The sequence below is a fragment of the Myotis daubentonii genome, chromosome 19 (genome assembly GCF_963259705.1).
Source record: "Myotis daubentonii chromosome 19, mMyoDau2.1, whole genome shotgun sequence".
Lineage (NCBI taxonomy): Eukaryota > Metazoa > Chordata > Mammalia > Chiroptera > Vespertilionidae > Myotis > Myotis daubentonii.
In genome coordinates, this window is record NC_081858.1 from 28,870,785 (window position 1) to 28,889,786 (window position 19,002).

The window sequence follows — 19,002 nt, forward strand, 5'->3', positions numbered from 1 at the left end:
ACCGACGAGATTTAAGATGCACGTGAGACGAGGAGGAAAGAGGCTGCCTACTGCCAGGTTCCTGTCAGCCTGAGAGCCACGCGAGCAAAGAACTCGGTGTGCAACTAACTGAGTCAGCGATGGGCCTGGCCAAGCTCCCCGCGTTGCCTGGGTGATGGAGACGCTCCCTCCAGCCAATGGGAAGAGGCTTCGCACAGGGCATGCGCAGTCGGCGGGGTGATGCACAGCACATGCGCAGTCGGCAGGGTGATGCACTGGCGCTGGGCTACCTGCACTCTGGGAGGGCGCCGAGGTCGGGAGAGGGGGGAGGGGGGGTCCAGACAGTAAGGTGAGCCCAGGAAGCACGTGGAGGGCGCCGAGAGGGATGTGCTGAGCCGCGCCTCCCCATCACCCTGGGTGTGGCTCCTGGGGTGTCATCTCCACCAGCCACGTTAACAAGAGTGCATCCGGCCACTGGCCACGGGTCTGCTGTGCTCAGGGGCATCTCAGGGCCCCAGGGCAGGAGGGCCAGGCGTCGGGCTGCAGGAGGAAGAAGGAGCATTGGAAGAGGGGGCTGGGAGGCGGGCGACTGGGAGAGCTCTGAGGTGCGCGTGCTCGCCCACCAGTGTCACCTGGCAGGAAAGCCTCCAGATGGGACCTGGGGCGGCCCTTCCCGGAGAGAAGCGCACGGACGGGCCTCTCTGTTTTTGCTTAAAAACCGTCTCCAGTTCCTAAATCTGCAGGGTGGGTCTGGCACACAGGTCCGCACTCTCCCGTTCCCGACACCTTCGTCACCGGCCCCTCCGGGCGCAAGGCCTCTGGTTACGGTCAGTTATGTCCATCCGGACGCTGCCGGGCCTGACAAGTTCTATCCGGAGCTGAGAACCCAACTCAAGTCTAAGCATAAGCCTCCGCAGATCAGTGGATTCGGCCTTGCGCCAATCAAAAGGTTAGGATCGCCCGGCTGGTGTGGTTCAGTGGTTGAGGTTCGACCTGTGGACCAGGAGGTTGTGGTTCGGTCCCAGGTCAGGGCACAGGCCCGGGATGTGGGCTCGATCCCCAGTGTGGGGCGTGCAGGAGGTGGCTGATGGATGATTCTCTCTCATCATTGATGTTTCCATCTCTCTCTCCCTCTCCCTCTCTGAAATCAATAAAAACGTATTTAAAAAAAAAAAAAGAAAAAAAAAAAAGCTTAGGATCCCCTGTGTAGGGAACCAGGAAGTAGAGGGGCGGGGCGTTAGCGCTGGGCGGGCACAGCCTCCCGCTGGAGATGAGAGAAGTTTCTGGAGCTCTGAGATTGCACAATAGCGTGGGCATATTTAGCGTTAATGAACCGCACAGTGAAAGGCGGTGAACACGGCCCCCTTCGTCTCGTGGCTTTCAGCACAATGCTCAAAAAGGATTTTAAATGACAAAGTCATAAGAATTTGAATTCCCAATCGGAAAAGGAAATGGGCTCAGAACAAATGTTTAAGAAGGAAATTTAAAAACATATAATGGAACCAAAAGGGGGGGGGGCGAACCAAGGCAGCGCTGCGATGTGAATTGCCTGTAATCGTCCACTCTGGAGCCTGAGTGCTTCTTGCCGGCGCCGCGCAGGGCAGCGGGGCATTCTCCACCGCGGGGAGGCGGCCGGAGGACGGTTACCAACAAATGTTACAGCGCTGCCTGTCCTATGACCCACCCCCTCTGACTCAAATTTACGTCTGCAAGTTTCTCCCCGACTCCATCAGGGAGGTGTGCAAAGATGTTTGCTCAAACACAAACCCCGGGGTGTTCTGTCACAGAAAACCTCTCGAACATCGTGAGCCCGAGTGGTGGTACCATGGAGACACGTGGGGAGCTTTCTGGTTGGGCCTGAAACGAGAAGTCACCTGCCTTTCTTTCTTTTTTTAAATGTGTTTTTATTAATCTCAGAGTGTGAGAGAGGGAGAGATAGAGACATCAGCGATGAGAGAGAATCATCGATCGGCTGCCTCCTGCACGCCCCACACTGGGGAGGGAGCCTGCCACCCGGGCCTGTGCCCTTGACCGGGAATAAAACGATGACCTTCTGGATCATAGGCCGATCTCAACCACTGAGCCACGCCAGCCAGGCGCCTGCCTTTCTTATTTCTGCTCTGCAGACATGGACATGCTGGCCACACCCCAGTGGCCACCTGGGGCCACAGGGTGACCTTGAGGACAGGGTCCATGCCCTCCCTCGGCTGCTGACGCAGAAATAAAGCTGGGGCCTGGGCCTCGGGGGGCACCGTGCCGGCCCTGCACCCCATCCTCGGGAGTTTCTGTAGTGAAAGCAGCAGCCGATTTGCCCTGGAGCCACTACGGCCGGTGGGGTGGACTGGATTGGACTGGACAGCGAGGGGCAGTTCCCAGCTCGTGCAAGGCTCGACGTCGCCTCAGCCAAGGATGCTCCTAGCCCTGCCCTTACACAGCCCTGCACATCCCAGGAGTCATAGCAGGGAAGGGAGAGGCCTGGGGGAGCAGCTCCCAGGCCCGGGTGAGAGCAGGGGTTCCCTGGGGTGTGAGGAGCAGGGTCGGGGACGGGCCCGGAGCCTGAGGGGCATCCCAGGCAGAGAAGGGCTGAGGCAGGACACAGACCGAGCTCGTCAGACCAAAGGTGCCGAGGGGAGCAGGTTGAATTAATGACTTATTCGAGACAAACGGTCTTGTCTCGGTGGTAACAGACCCACTGATGGCCCCCACGGAGGCATCACTATCACCCGTGAAATGAAGGACCGGGAGGCGCCTTTGCAGTGAGAGAACAGAGAGGGAGCGCCCTGTCCACGGATTCCCCGCCCCCACCAGCGCGTTTCCCCACGGACAACCTCACCTGTCGTCACTAGGCAACCGTCATGGCGCCTGTCACTGAGAGAGGAACTCCTGGCGGCCTCTCACCCCCGGGGAGTCACGCCTGTCAGCATTTCCCATCGGACGCCAAGGGGACACGCCAGGCGGTGCCCACAGGCCACCACGCGCGTCACTGTCACGGGAAACGCGCGGTGACGGGAGGGGGACCGCTCTTCCCACAGACACCGCTGTGTGGTCCCCGGCCCCAGGGCTGGTCCCCGGGAGGCAAGCCCATCCGTGTGGCACACACACCCGGCGGCAGACAGACTGACGGCCTCAGCCTTTCCGATTGGACACACGGCCCACACCGATGACCTGGGGGCGCCAGGAGGGGCGCAGCCTGCAGCGTTTGATTAAAAAGGGAGTTCCAGCAGGAGTGAGAGGACGCTTCCATCAAATCAAGATCTGAGGCTTCTCTTGGAAAACCAGGAGATCCTAACAATTCAGAACATGGGCCTCCTGCAGGGCAACTGGGCAGGTGCCTGCCACGCCCCCCACGCCCCGCCCCCGCCACACCATGCCACACCCCCTCAGCCACGCCCCCGCCACGTCGTGCCACGCCCCCTCAGCCACGCCCCCGGCACGCCTCCCCTGAGTGTCGCTCACAGGCTCCAGATGCTTGGTCTCTGCAGGTGCGTGTGTTTGAGGCCCCTACGCAGTCACATTGCGGGATGCAAACATCCCGTTATCGATGCTTTCCGGATAACGGGAGGCCCAAACCTAACACCTAGAGCAGCGGTTCTCAACCTGTGGGTCGCCATCCCTTTGGGGGGTCGAACGACCCTTTCACAGGGGTCGCCTAAGACCATCGGAAAACACACCTATAATTACATATTGTTTTTGTGATGAATCACTGTGCTTTAATGATGTTCAATTTGTCACCATGACATCGGGGGTCACCACAACATGAGGGGCTGTATGAAAGGGTCGCGGCATCAGGAAGGTGGAGAACCACTGGCCTAGAGTTTGGTTATTTTCCTCATAAGGAGCTGTTATTCCGCTGTAGGGTAAGACCACTTTGCGAGTCGGCTATTTGCAGCTGACGTCAGGGTGCCGCGGCCCCCGCCTCCCCGTTTCCCACGGACACCTCCGCCCACGTCTGGGTCACCGGGCGGAGCCTCCCGTCCCCGCGGCCCGTGGGGTCGGCCCGGGGACATGCTCACCATGGCCAGGGGCACGATGCCGACCAGGTCCTTCTGGCTCACGTAGATCCTGGAGACGCCCAAGTCGGATGTGATGTCCCCTGGATACTCCACCTGCCACGTGACGAGCTGCGTGGCCGGCGGGTCGCTGGGCGCTTCGATTTCCACGTCAATCTGCATGACTTCCTCCGCGGCGCCGGTGGCCCTGGGGGGAGGGGAGGGGTTCTTAGGTCGGGGTGCCAGCTCGATCCCCAGTGGGGGGGGGGGACAGGAGACAGCTGATCTGTGATTCTCTCTCATCATTGATGTTTCTCTCTCTCTCTCCCTTCCTCTCTGAAATCAATAAGAATACAAAAGGTGGGTTCCTTCCCGCCCCTCCCTCACTTACAACTGCTCTTATGCTGACCTCTAGCCTGTTTCCCATGGACGGGCATCAGTGACCTTTGAAAGAGGGGGTGTTCTCAGTGAGAGAGGCCCCAGCATTTCAGGGTAACAGAGAGAAGGGACTAACGGGGGGGTGGGGGTGCAGAACCAGGAGACGCGAACGGCCGCTGTGCGGGAGCAGGAAAAAGGGCACAACTCTGTTTCCCTGGCGCTGTCCCCACCCCCATCCCATCCCCACCCCCCACCCCCCGTGGGATCGTGTCTCCCCCCCACCCCCCGTGGGATCGTGTCTCCCCCCCACCCCCCGTGGGATCGTGTCTCCCCCCCACCCCCCGTGGGATTGTGTCTCCGCTCGTGAGCTGGAGCATCTGTGGGGGATGAAAATAGGAAGGGAACGAAGCTGCTCTCAGCTCCACGCCCTGACATTTCCTTAAACACGTTCGCTTGGACCTGGAGAGCTACTTTATTTTAAAACATTTCTTTCTGTTGGGAGGTTTTTTTTCCTTTAAAAGGAATTCCATCTGCACCCACAGACACACTGGCTTTCCTGCCAGGGCTGCCGACGCCCCAATCCCTCCTGTCTGCCCACAGGTGATGGGCGGGTGGGGGTGGGGCTCAGAGGCTCCGGCACCCCATGGAGCCCCGCCTGCGACGGGGGCAGGGCGCAGCCTGGGGTGGGGGGGCTGGCGAGGCAGGTGGGCCCCTCCCACCTCTGAGCTGGATCAGCTGCACGTGGTACATGTCTCCCCTTGGACTTTGTGCTGGAGAATTTCTCATTAAAATTTCTCCTCTGAACCCTGGGGGTGGGCGGGGGGGGGGGGGGAGGGGGCGGGCAGCTCAGTTGGGTGGAGTGTCGTCTGATACACCAAGGTTGTGGGTTTGACCCCAGTCAGAAGCAGCCAATGGATGATGCATAAATAAAGGAGCAACAAATCGATGCTCTTCTACCCCCCCCACCCCATTTCCTCTCTCTCTCTCTCTCTCTCTCAAATCAATTTTTAAAAATCATCTCTGGTCCGGCCGGTGTGGCTCAGCAGTCAAGTATGGACCCATGAACCAAGAGGCTGCTGGTTCGATTCCCGGCCTGGGCGCAAGCCCGGGTTGCTGGCTCAATCCCTCGTAAGGGGCGTGCAGCCCACTCATCGATGTTTCCATCTCTCAATCCCTCTCCCTTCCTCTCTCTAATATCAACTTAAAAATATTATTTTAAAAGTCTCTGCTACTTCTGGCAGCCCAGTGCCTCTTCTTCGGCCGCCCCCTCCACTTTTATCCAGCTTTAAGAGCGACACTAAGAGGTATTTGTCCATCAAGACTCCCTCTTGATCAGACATGTGAGCAGCAGCTCCCAGGGAAGTGATGGAGATGAAACCCTGCGCGTGTTGACACCGGTTTTAGCGCGTGGCCCCGAGGGAGGCGCCAAGCCCCAGGGGACGGATGGCCGGTGGGCTGCCCCCCAGGTGTCTCCATGACAGCGAAGCGACCTGTGAAACCTTCAGTGCCTACACGGGAACTGCCAGCTCAGCGCTGGCGCAAGGAGGGGGCGGGGGGCGAGACGGCGTCTCTCTCCCCAGCCGTGGTCTCTGTGAGCGGCGGCGGCGGCGTTGCTGGAGGAGAGGTTCTACACGCCCGTGAATATGCAAACAAGATGACTAATTGATCGTGGTGATAATTGCCACGTCTCCTAATGGCTTTCTCTACTCCCACCTGACATGACAAATGCAAGCCCCGGGAGGCTCCGGTGTTTAATTCTTTTGCGATGAAACGTAACTCAAGCGTGTCCGTGGTGAGCCCTCATGCCGGAGCGGGCCCTGTTTCTGTGGGCTGATCGGGGAGCGCCAGCGTGAGCAGCCCACCGGCCTGGGCTCGACACACCGCTGTGCTCCTGCCCCCGGGGCTGCGGGTTCCAGGCGGGAGAGTTAACCTGCTGGTTGAGGTCACCAGGCCGTCAGCTAACTTCTTGGGATAAATGTCCCCGGTCCCGTTCAGCCTGTGGTCTGAACACGCTTAGAGACGAACGGCAAGCCAACGTCGCCTTTCCGGTTTGGGGCCCGGCGGGCGATTTGCTAAAAAAATCCCGCAAAGCCGCCGAGAAGGAGGTTTTCATGGAGGAGTTTGCTGTTCGCCTCCAGGCAGAGGAGGCAGGATACCCGCCCTGACGTCGTCGCAGCCCTCAGACGTCCACCCAGGAACCTCGGGGGACGTGTCACCGACACGCGATTTTACAGCGCGGAAGGCCGTCTGGCCAACATCAACTCTCCCCGGACGAGACGCCGGCTAAAGGCCCTGGGACGTCCGGCTGGGAGAATGGGCTCCGGGTGAATCACAGCCGGAGAGAACCCTGAGGATGGTACCCGTTATGTGACCTAATGGTCTCCGGGGGCCTCTGGTTTCTCAACCTGAAAGCGGGGCTCAGTGGCTGAGCGACATCCCGTGCACCAGGGGGTCACGGTTCGATTCCCGGTCAAGGGCACAGGCCCGGGTAGTGGGCTCGATCCCCAGTAGGGGGCGTGCAGGAGGCAGCCGATGGATGGTTCTCTCTCATTGATATTTTTATCTCTCTCTAAAAATCAATAAAACGTATTTTTTTATAAAAAAAAAAAACGTTTTAAAAGTGATCAATAATTGCAACCATCTCCTGGAAACGTGGCCAGGCCTCTGAGGATGTGTGCGGGGCGGGGATGGGGGACACAGGGGATGAGGGAGCCCTGACCAGCCTGGGGGTAACCCTCACACAGCCAACCTGGGGCTGTGCAGCTGTGGGGGACGCGACCTGTGCCTCTGGATGGACCGTCCAGTGCCGGTGACGATGATGAAGGGGGTCCCCCTTCGGTGCAAAGCACTTAGGCCTGCGCAGCCGCAAAGCCGGCGAAGGGGTTTGGGGAGGCATCGCCTTAGGATGAGCTCCCGGTTGAGCGGGGTATTAAGCCTCAAGTAAGTTGTGCTTAGAGTTTGGGGAGCGATGGCGATGTCAGCTGCGAGTTCAGCAAAGTTAGTTCTTTCCTTTCTCGTCTAGCACTGGGTTCCGACCTCTTCACGGGACCCATTGGCCCGGGGAGCGGCGCTGTCCACGGTGCTGAGGTCACGGTAGGTGCGGGGTGGCGCTGTCCACGGTGCTGAGATCACAGCGGGTGCAGGGGAGGGTGGCGCTGTCCACGGTGCTGAGATCACAGCGGGTGCAGGGGAGGGTGGCGCTGTCCACGGTGCTGAGGTCACAGCGGCTGCCGGGGCGCTGTCCACGGTGCTGAGGTCTCAGCGGCTGCAGGGCGCTGTCCACGATTCTGAAGACACCCCCGCCCAACCCCGCAGAGCCTTGGCTGGAGAAAGGGCGCCCCACGCCTCAGGGGCCACTTTAATGAAAGATGCGAGAGCGCCCCAGCCGGTGTCGCTCAGTGGATAGAGCGTCGGCCTGCGGACTGAAGGGTCCTGGGTTCGATTCCAGTCAAGGGCACGTACGTACCTCGGTTGCAGGCTCCTCTACGTCCCAGGCCCTGGTCAGGGCGAGTGCAGGAGGCAACCCATCGATGTGTTTCTCTCACATCAATGTTTCCATCTCTCTCTCCCTCTCCCTTCCTCTCTGAAATCCACTGAGCCAAGCCGGCTTTCAACACAGCCGTCGCCACCGCTACTCTCGCCACACTTTTCCGGTGGCGACTGGGAAGCCATCGGGGAGTGCAGGTGACGGGCGCGGTCCGCGGGATGAACTCTGAGCTGGAGCAGGCGTGGGCGCCGAGCAGTGCTGTCGCTCACGGAGGGCCTTGGGCGCCGGCAGGAGGTCATCGCCTGGAGTCGCGGGCGCTCTCATCACTCAGGCCTCCTGGGCCTGTGCCTTTAATTCAATCAACGGCTCCGTTTAATGGACCTGATGATGGGCAATAAACGGCGAACAGGCGCCATCCTGGGGAGGCTTCCGCTCTGACCTGCGATTAAACGCCCTGGAAACGCAGGTTGGCCCGTCGGCTCCGCATCTGAATGTGGCCGCGACTCGGCTGCCAGTCACACCGACGCAGACACCCACCGGCGGTGAAGTAGAGGCTTAGTTTGTGCTCAGTAGGGATGGGAACCAGGAAACCGTCTCTGCAATGTTTCCAGAGCTGCACCTGTCACCGGGGTGGCAGCAATGACTAAAGGCCTATGAGTGAGTGAGTGAGTGAACAGCTGAATGAGTGAGTGAGTGAGTGAGTGAGTGAATGAATGAATGAATAAGTGACCAACTTGGCGATGAATGAACAACTGGATGGATGAATGACAGGGCACTTGGATGGACAAGTGGAAAACACAGCAGCTGAACCTGAGAATTCCTCACAAAACCCACGTTACCAGAAACACCTGTGGTCGCAAGGACACATGCCGGTTCCCTGATTCCTGTCAGGGCCCAGGTGAGTTTCTGCATAAGAAACATGCTGCAGAACACCTTGTATGAGAGGCGGCGGGCGGGCGGTTTTCTCCAGAAATTGAGGTGCTAGAGAGGGAGGAGTATTTTGTGCGTGAATGCACCTCACGTTACGTCAGCCTTCTGTACTGACTGTTTAAGTAGAAAGATGTACACACGCACACACACACCACCCGCTCAGGTGCGCACACGGACAAGCACGCAGGACAGCACACGCCGATCACGCGTGGCCACGTGCACGCTTCACGGCATCCTCTCGGATGAGATGTGAACGCTTCCCGTCTTTAGCCACTTCTGTTCCAGCAACAAGCCCAGCGTGTGAGAGGCCCCGTCGCGCTGCGGGGGCCGAGGCCCCGGTGGGTGGCTCACTTACGGGAATGAGGGATCACCCCTTCCGGCACCTCGCGAAGCTAATGTGTCGCCAACATTAGGCAGCGCACCCACGCGGCTCTAGCGTCTATAAAATAAGCATATGGAGTGTGAAAAGTCTGGGCACCCATAAATAGCCACACACATATTGGAGCACCGTGTTACTTCCTGTTTGTATGTTACGGGGCTCAGCCCGGGCGCTCGGGAATGTGCAGAACAGAGTAAACACCACGCACGCGCCTCCACGCAACACAGGAACGCCGCGCGGGTGGCCGGTCGGCCGGGACGCCGAGGGTGCCCATAGTCACACGGACAAGACGCCGGCGGGCTGGAACATCCGTTAACCCCGGTCACGCTGCGGGCGGCTTCTAGGACACATTTTTGGTTTTGATACTTTTTTAATTTTTAAATACTTTTAAAAAATACATATTTTGATTGGTTTCAATAGAGGAAGGGAGAGGGAGAGAGAGAGAAACATCCATGATGAAAGAGAATCATGGATCGGCTGCCTTCACTCGCCACACTGGGGACCAAGCCCACCATCCAGCCATGTGCCCTGACCGGGAATCGAACCCTGACCTCCTGGTTCCTAGGTGGATGCTCAACCCCTGAGCCCCGCCGGCCGGGCCTGACTTGCTTTTGGTCCGGAATCGTGTAAGACTTGTTTGCGATCGTGCGGCCGCTGGTTCAGGAATAAGGGTGCGGTTTTTGCTCCGCCGCATCCCCACCCCCATCGGCTGCAAATCCCCGTGATTCCAGCTCCGGCCGCGGCGCAGTGTCCCTGCGAGGGAGGCGGTGTCTGCAGGATGCTCGCTCCTCCCCAGGAGCTCGGCCGCGACCCGCCCAGCAGCAGTTCTTCTGGAAGTCTCTGTCCTCCCCAGCTCACAGGGCTGGAGCACTTTCCCCATAAGCAATTAAACCCAGCGTGATGTAATTCTTCCTTCTCCCGCACTGCTGTTTCAAAAGTTATGCATTTAAAAAAAAAAAAAAAACACACCATTTTGGTACGTGTTCAAACTCAAATGTCACAATGCAAAAAAAAAATGTCTTCAGGACTTCCACACAAGAATTCTCCTCTCTTCTTTGTCTGCAGAATAATTATTTCGGGGGAAAATGTGCCTTAGATTTGTTCGTGTCAATGTCAGAGACATGAATTAACCCGAAACTTTGAACTCGGAACCTTATGTTCTCCTATCACACAGCCATTGGCCACAGGTGGCTACTAAGTGCTGAAATGTGGCCAGGCCCGGCCGGGGTGGCTCAGTGGTTAAGCGCTGACCCATGAACCAGGAGGTCACAATTCAATTCCCCGTCAGGGCACAGGCCCGAGTTGTGGGCTCCATCCCCAGTGTGGGGCGTGCAGGAGGCAGCCAATCGGTGATTCTCTCTCATCATTGATGTTCCTCTCTCTCTCTCTCCCTCCCTCCCTTCCTCTCTGAAATCAATAAAAATATGTTTTTTAAAAATGTGGCCAGTGCCGCTGAGAGGTAGGATTTTAAATTTAACTTAGTCTTCAGCGGCCACAGGTGTCCAGCGGCATCCACACTGGACAGCACAGTATGAGTGGGGTTTGTTTGTTTGTTTGGTTAATCCTAATCTGAGGATATTTTCCCGTTGATTTTTTAGGGAGCGTGGAAGAGAGAGGGAAAGACAGAGAGAAACATGGATGTGAGAAACACACGCATGGGTTGCCTCCTGCACGCGTGGGACCAGGGCCTGGGCCGGGGAGGAGCCTACAACCGAGGTACATGCCCTTGACCGGAATCGAACCCGGGACCCTTTGGTCTGCAGGCCGACGCCCTATCCACTGAGCCGCACCGGCCAGGGCCACAGTATTGACTCCCATGTCACACCAGCGAGAAGCAAGGGGAGAAGCACCACGAGGGTTTAAAAATACCGGGTTTATTTATACCGGCCTCGCGGGGCCCACGGGGGACGCCCACGGGCCCGCCGGCGAGCAGGCGCATCTGCTCCCGGTTTGCCGCTCCGCTCCTCCCGACAGGTCCCCCCGGGTTCTCGTTTCAAGCTCCCCCACCCCCGTCCTCCTCCCGTCCCAGGGCCGCTCGCCGTCCTCACCTGACCCACACCTGGGTGCCCGGCCCACTCCCACCCGCCTGCACCTGGGAGCCCTCCGCCCCCGGCCCCCGGCTTCCGGCCTCACTTAGTGGAAACCCAGTGCCTCTCCTTCCTCCTCCCGACTCCACAGCACCCGTCCGGGTCTGAAACGGCGTCTCTGCTTTGTGCTTACGCTTATTTTGTTATGAAAATATATTTTTATTGATTTTTTTAGAGGGAGAGGCTGGGAGAGGGAGAGAGAGATAGAAACATCCATGATGAGAGAGAATCACGGATGGGCTGCCTCCTGCACGCCCCCCACTGGGGATGGAACCCACAACCCAGGCCGGTTCCCTGACCCGGAATCGAACCCTGACCTCCTGGTTCATAGGCCGATGCCCCGCCACGGAGCCACGCCGGCCGGGCTGAAAAGGGGTTCTCTTCATTACTGATCAGGTAAACGCAGAACGAAACCCAGAGATAACATTTCCCCCCTCAGATGAGCGAGGAGCAGGCTCCCATCCAGGCGGGGAGGGGGTGGGAAGTAAGCGCCTTTACAAGTTGGCGTCAGGAAAATGAATTGGCTCAAATTTCAGAAAATTAATCTGGGGCGTCAGTCATTAAAACCCACCGATTCTCTGACCCGTAAATCTCACGTTGGCATCAATCTTCGGAAATAAAATCTCCGGCGTCGGAGGGTGTGTGCAGAATTATTCATGGTGACGACAATATCTGCAAGGCACTATCCATTCTGGTGGAATAAATTATGGTAAAACTAGCCGGTTGGTTATTATGCAGATATTCAACAAAGAAAGCATCCAATCGATAGGTATTGATCTTGAAGAATATACAGGAAGTATTTTCAGGTTAAAAAAAAAAAAGTAAATCTCAATTTATTTATTTTTTAAATGCCCCACACTGCAGACATTTAGGCAGGCGTGGCTGGCACTGGAGGTCTGAAATGATACCGTGTTATAATTTCCCTTCTTCCTCTTTTGCATGAAAAAGTGCTGTGCAGAGGGAATCAGCCTGGCCAGTGTTGCTCAGTGGTTGAGCATCGACCGATGAACCAGGAGGTCAGGGTTCGATTCCCGCTCAGGGCACAGGCCTGGGTTGCGGACTCCATCCCCAGTGTGGGGTGTGCAGGAGGCAGCCGGTTCATGATTCTCTCTCATCATTGATGTTTCTGTGTGTCTCTCTCTCTTCCCCTCTCTCTCTCTCTCTCCCTCTCTCTCTCTCTCTCTCTCTCTCTCTCCCTCTCCCTCTCCCTTCCTCTCTGAAACCAATAAAAAGTATATATATATTTTAAAAAAATAAAATAAAAGCGAGAATCAAACCAGGGATGGGGAGAGCCACCGGGACAGCGTGACCGGCTATGCTGTGGTCTCTCCGCCGGTGATGCCCAGAGGGCCTGCCCTGCCTCCTCACAGAAAGCTCTGTCCTCCATCGCATTGCGGCGGCTGGCTCACCAGGCACCTGATTCGTCCAGAGTGAGGCTGGCAAATGGATGGCACTCAAGAGCTGCACCGGGTTGACCGGTCCTGGCGGCCCGGAGCCGCGTCAGGGCTCAGGGAAGAGTGTCACAGTTCGTCATCAGCGTCTCCCCAGGCGGGGGTGGGGGTGGGGGCGGGGCCTGGCGTGGGAGTTGGCCAGCAGGCCGCCCACCGACTTCTAGGTGCCCTTGGCGACAGACCTGCTGTGATGGGCAACGGAAACACTGCGTCCAAGAGGGGAAGGAGCCGGGACGGGAACGTGGCTTGATACCTAGAAACGCCTCCTCAGGTGCACGGTGATGTCTGATGGTACTTACAGGGATGTGCACGGACCAGCAAGAAACACACGTCACCGCTTTTGACAAGGACAGGCCACTGCATCTTAATTTTCAAAAATAGGTTTCCAATCATCACAATTTCAGGCATGAAATTCAATTCATTAAAGATAAACAGCTCATAAGCATGAGCTTCCTTCAATTTGAAACAGCCTCATGGGGAAGTCTCCTGGGCAGCTTTGGCTGAGGAAATATTTGACATATTTGGGAAATTACCTAAACCTATTTTTCCTGCTGGTTTTAAATCATCTCCTCAAAGACGTACTTTTCTCTATGAGTATGGTATTTGTTGGGTATTAAAGACAGTTCGATGATGATGATGATGATGATGGTGATGATGATGATGGTGGTGATGGTGATGGTGGTGATGATGATGATGATGGTGATGATGGTGGTGATGATGGTGATGATGGTGATGATGGTGATGATGATGGTGGTGATGATGGTGATGATGATGATGGTGGTGATGATGGTGGTGATGATGATGATGGTGGTGATGATGGTGATGATGGTGGTGATGGTGATGGTGGTGATGATGGTGATGATGGTGGTGATGATGGTGGTGATGATGATGATGGTGATGATGGTGATGGTGATGGTGATGATGGTGGTGATGGTGGTGATGATGATGATGATGGTGATGATGGTGGTGATGATGGTGATGATGGTGATGATGGTGATGATGATGGTGGTGATGATGGTGATGATGATGATGGTGGTGATGATGGTGATGATGGTGGTGATGGTGATGGTGGTGATGATGGTGATGATGGTGGTGATGATGGTGGTGATGATGATGATGGTGATGATGGTGATGGTGATGGTGATGATGGTGATGATGGTGATGGTGATGGTGATGATGGTGATGATGGTGATAATGATGATAATGATGATGATGATGGTGATGATGGTGATGGTGGTGGTGATGGTGATGATGGTGATGATGGTGATGGTGATGATGATGATGGTGATGATGGTGATGGTGATGGTGATGATGGTGATGATGGTGATAATGATGATAATGATGATGATGATGGTGGTGATGGTGATGGTGGTGGTGATGGTGATGATGGTGATAATGATGATAATGATGATGATGATGGTGATGATGGTGGTGGTGATGGTGATGATGGTGATGATGGTGATGGTGGTGGTGATGATGGTGATAATGATGATAATGATGATGATGGTGACGATGGTGACGATGGTGGTGATGGTGATGGTGGTGATGATGATGACGGTGATGATGGTGATGGTGATGGTGGTGATGGTGATGATGGTGATGGTGGTGATGGTGATGATGGTGATGATGGTGATGGTGATGGTGATGATGGTGATGGTGGTGATGGTGATGGTGATGATGGTGATGATGATGGTGGTGGTGATGGTGGTGATGGTGATGGTGGTGATGGTAAAAGGGATTAAGCAATTGGTCAGGCTCCAACATGCTTGTGTCATTCGTCCCCTTGCTGGCTCTCCCTGGCAGAATGTGCCGTCTAGTTTAGAGATCCATGTCCTCTAACCAGCTGTGTGACCTTGGGCCATCGCCCTCCTCTTCCTGAAGCTTTGTCTGCTCCCGTGAGCTGGGGAGATGAGCCAAGCCTCAAGGAAGTTCGTGCGGATGATAAGCCCCCGTGCGGGGCACACGCTGAATCATCCTTCCTGCTCGTGCTCACATGTACTTTTGCTGAAATGTCTGTGTCTCATGTGGGGTGAGAACAGGACGTGCGGATGGCAGGAGGCCAGAGACTGAAAAACTCGAGGAGGAAAAGGCTCGGGCCCGGCCGCACCAGCATCCCTGCCCTTGTCCAGATACGACGCCGAATCCAAGGAGGCAGGGCCCTTTCTGGTCTGATCCGGCTCATTCTGACTCACTGTGCCTCCCAGCTTTTGTAAGAAACAAGGTGAAATTAAGAGTACAATTTTCCCCCCAATTTTCTGCAGGAGGAAAATACAATAATGGAGCGTGGGGTGCCAATGCCACCGGTTTTGCTTTTATTTCAGGGAGCGCTTTCACGGTGGCGGCTGCATTCACCGACTTTCCAGGGGCGACGTCCCGCGGAGCCAGCCCGGCCACCCTCCCCCCCTATCGCTGCTCTACCGCTCAGCGCTCTTCGTCCTCTCTGGGATTTTTAAAAAATATATTTTTATTGATTTCAGAGAGGAAGGGAGAGGGAGAGAGAGATAGAAACATTAACAATGAGAGAGAATCATGGATCGGCTGCCTCCTGCACTCTCCACTCTGGAGACCGAGCCCACAACCCGGGCCTGGGCCCTGACGGGGAATCGAACCCTGACCTCCTGGTTCCTAGGTCGACGCTCAACCACTGAGCCACGCTGGCCGGGCCAGGCTTGTGCTTTTCATGGAAACGCATAAGGTGGACATTTTCTCAGGGGGAAGCTCTTGTTTCTCCTACCTGGGCCCGCATATTCCAACCCCAGTAACCCCCAGACAGGGACAGACTGAGGGAAGCAGAGAGAACACGGACAGGGCCTCAGGGAGGAACCTGAAGGAAAGGAGACGCCTTGCTCACGTCTTAAACAGGGTGAGGAGTTTTAAACACTGAAATGGCATCACAGACGAAAAAAAAAGCGTTACAGTCGAGTGGCAATGGTCACGTCCGTGTGAGGGAGACAACGCGGTGCTGGGGCCGGAGCTTTATGGCTGCCCCCGCGGAGGAAATGATCCGAGAGCCACGTGGTGAATGAACACTTCGCTCGCCACCCCAGTCGCCGGCCGACCGCTGGGGGTCGAGCACGCCACACCCGGTTAACTTCACGGCGGCACTAAATCCTCCTCTTCGTTACACAGAAACCGCCTGTGCAAACAGGCGCCGCGATTAAACGCTGGCCGCCCTCGGGACACGGCCGTAAAGAATTCTTTCGTCCAATTAACGCCTTCGAATCGATTATGAGCGGGACTCTGAGGACGTGAGGTCAGCGGCGGGGCAAGGCCGGAGAGAGTTAACCCACCGGGTCCCAGGCGTCCACGGAAGCAGACTCGTCCTGTCACCGCGCACAGCACGCCCGTGTCGGCCACTATTTTTTTCTTTAAATATTTTTATTGATTCAGAGAGGAAGGGAGAGGAAGGGCGAGAGAAACATCCATGAGGAGAATCATGGACCAACCGCCTCCTGCACCCCTCCCACTGGGGATGGAGCCCGCAACCCGGGCCTGTGCCCCGACTGGGAATTGAACCCTGACCCCCTGGTTCACAGATCGATGCTCAACCCCTGAGCCACGCCGGCCGGGCTCTGAGATTCTTATTTTAAAGGGAAACCGAGTTCAGCTGCATCACCCCTTTCCCAGGACAGTGGGTCGGGCTGCGCTGGACAAGAGCTCTGGACACAGAGTCCTGCCCGGCATCGGCTTCTGGGTGACCAGGGCCACCTCCAGCCGAGGGACCTGGTCAGGGTGCCCACCCCTCCACCCACCGCTCTCCGGGCGAAGACGGGGTGTTCGCAGGACTGTGCCTCGGACTCACGTGGCCAGAGACTGACACGTGCGAGTGAGCTACTCAGCACCTTCCCCAGCACCGAGGGAGCGCTCAACGAATAATGACGCGTCCCTGCTGCCAGTCAGGCCTCGTCATTTCCCGCACGCCCGACCCCCTCCGACGGCGCAGGCTGACCGTGCCCCCCGCCAGTCACCGCCAGCCCCTCTCTAACAACCGTTTATCTAGCCGAGCCTCGACTCCTCATTGCTCCCGTGGCAGCCGTTATAAATGCGTTACCACCTGTAACAGCTCTTGCCAACGATGTCCATTCATCAACTCACTCCATCAGCGAACATTCATTAATTACGTTCCCCGGGGAGGACACGGGGCTGCGGGCACGTCCGAGCTCCGCAGGGAACACCGGGCGGCCATCCAGCCGCGATGAGTTATGGGCTCCCCCGTCCCCCCCCCCCCCAAGGCACTGTGCTCGCCCCTGTTCTCTCTCATTATTCCCCGAGCCTGAGTGCCCGTCCCCCCTCCCTCCCTTGTGGCGGAAACTCCTGGCCATCCTTCAACACTCAGCCTGCATGTCACCACCTCCGGGAAGTCTGCCCAGATACACCCAGGGCCGCAGGGACAGCACAGCTTCTGCGAGGAGTCCATGGAGCCTATTGCCATGACTGGTACGTACGCCTCCCCCTTTCGATGGATACAAGCCCTTAAAGGCTGGGAACTGTCCGCGGTGCTGAACGGGAAACCTGGCCGGTACCAGGTACGGAATAAAAATGCACTTTCAATGAATAACTGAGGATGAAAGTTAAAATATGCGCCCGTCCTTATAATCCGACGCAGGAAGTAAGCAAGGCTTTTGTGAGTGCTTGGATGGAAAAGACAGAAACACAAATCTGGCTTAGACCCCAAAATAATAGTAAGTTTACTGGAGTCAGTTCCTAAGAAATTCCAATGGTCATCTCCATCCAGACCCGGCGGAGCCCAGGGTTTAAGCTCTGTGGTCAGGACGTGCTGGGGGCCTGCTTTTCCACGTGACACCCAAACCCCTTCCCGCCGTCAGCTCTCACTGCGCCTCTGCACCTGGGGCGGCACCAGGAGACGAGAGGGACCTCTCAGGGGCGGGCAGTGCTGGGCACTAACCAGGCTCCCCGTGTCCTGGCTGCTGCCTCCAGGGGACCTGGGCGGGCAAGCGAGTGAGAAGTGGTGACCGGTCGCTGTCAGTGGCACTCGGACTGCAGCCATTCATGGCTGACCACGTGATGCCGTGGACTCATGGCTGACCCCCCTGCTCGCCGTGGACTCGTGGCTGACCCCTAGATGCCATGGACTCGTGGCTGAACCCCTGCTCACCGTGGACTTGTGGCTGACCCCCTGCTCACTGTGGACTCATCGCTGACCCCCCTGCTCGCCGTGGACTCGTGGCTGACCCCTGCTCACCGTGGACTCGTGGCTGAACCCCTGATGCCGTGGACTCATCGCTGACCCATGACGCTGTGGTGACCGGAGACGCAGAAGGGGGAAGCCACACCCCGACCGCGCCCGATACACTCGTCAGCACTCATCACTGTGAGGAGCTGTGACAGGCGCTGGCGCAGATGTCAGTGAGCCTCATCCCTGCCCTGGGGGGGGGGGGTGGGCGGGGGAGACAGTCAAACCACCTGGGGTCCCCACCACCCCTCAGAGGCTCCGGGCGGCTGCCCAGGCGGCAGACCTCCCGTCCGAGGCCTGGGTTTTCGTTTCCACCCTTTCCTGTTCCCACAGCGAACCCCTGAGACATGGATCACCGACGCACAGGCCCACAGCGTCCCCGCGCTGGTCTCGGCGCCTGCACGTCCCCAGGCCCCTCCGGCTGCCTCCTCCTCCCGTCACGCCTCGTAAACCGCATTCCCGTGGGCCTGGAACTCCTCACCCCCGACAGCCGTGCTCGCCGATCGCTCCAGCCCTGGTGCTCCCTGCGTGGCTGTATCTTGGCGTGAGATAAATCACAGTTAACGGCGCGCACGCCTGTAAAACCTGGCTTCTTCCAGATGGAAACAGATGTTTTGCTGTCTTCTCTTTTTTTAAACTTATTTTTTTAAATTTATTTTTCAATTACACGGGACGAGCCACGGCGGCGTGGTTTCCAGGTGGTGCCTGCGCTCACGTGGCCCTAACGACAGGCCCGGAGAGTCCCCCTCTGACACGGAGCCCCACACCTCCCGTCGCCTGACGTGTTCCCTCCCCTCCCCTCCCTGGTGAAGGACACGCCCCTGAGCAGGGACCTCGAGAGCCAGGGAAGGAGCACAGTTCACGCCCCCACGACCCAGGACGCTGCCCACAGGGCCGTGCAGGGAGCAGCCCTGGCTGGTGGCTCAATGGTTAGAGCGCTGGCCCGCCTGATGGGGTTTGAGAGTTTGATTCCGGGTCAAGGGCGCATCCTTGGATTGCAGGTTCCATCCTGACCCCAGGCAGGGCGCGTGTGGCAGGCAACCAGTCAATGTGTCTCTCTCACACCCATGTTTCTCCCTCCGTCTCCCCCCTCCCTCCCTCCCTCCCTTCTACTCTCTCTAAAAGTCA

At 57.3% G+C, this 19,002-nt stretch overlaps 1 protein-coding gene across 1 annotated transcript in view; it reads right to left on the minus strand.

Annotated features, from left to right (window-relative positions):
* TMEM132D (transmembrane protein 132D) overlaps positions 1–19,002 on the minus strand; it is a 51,433-nt gene that overhangs the window by 20,849 nt on the left and 11,582 nt on the right. The window contains exon 4 of the mRNA XM_059677095.1: positions 3,993–4,176. Coding sequence (XP_059533078.1) covers positions 3,993–4,176 — 184 coding nt within the window. The remainder of the gene's footprint in view (positions 1–3,992; positions 4,177–19,002) is intronic.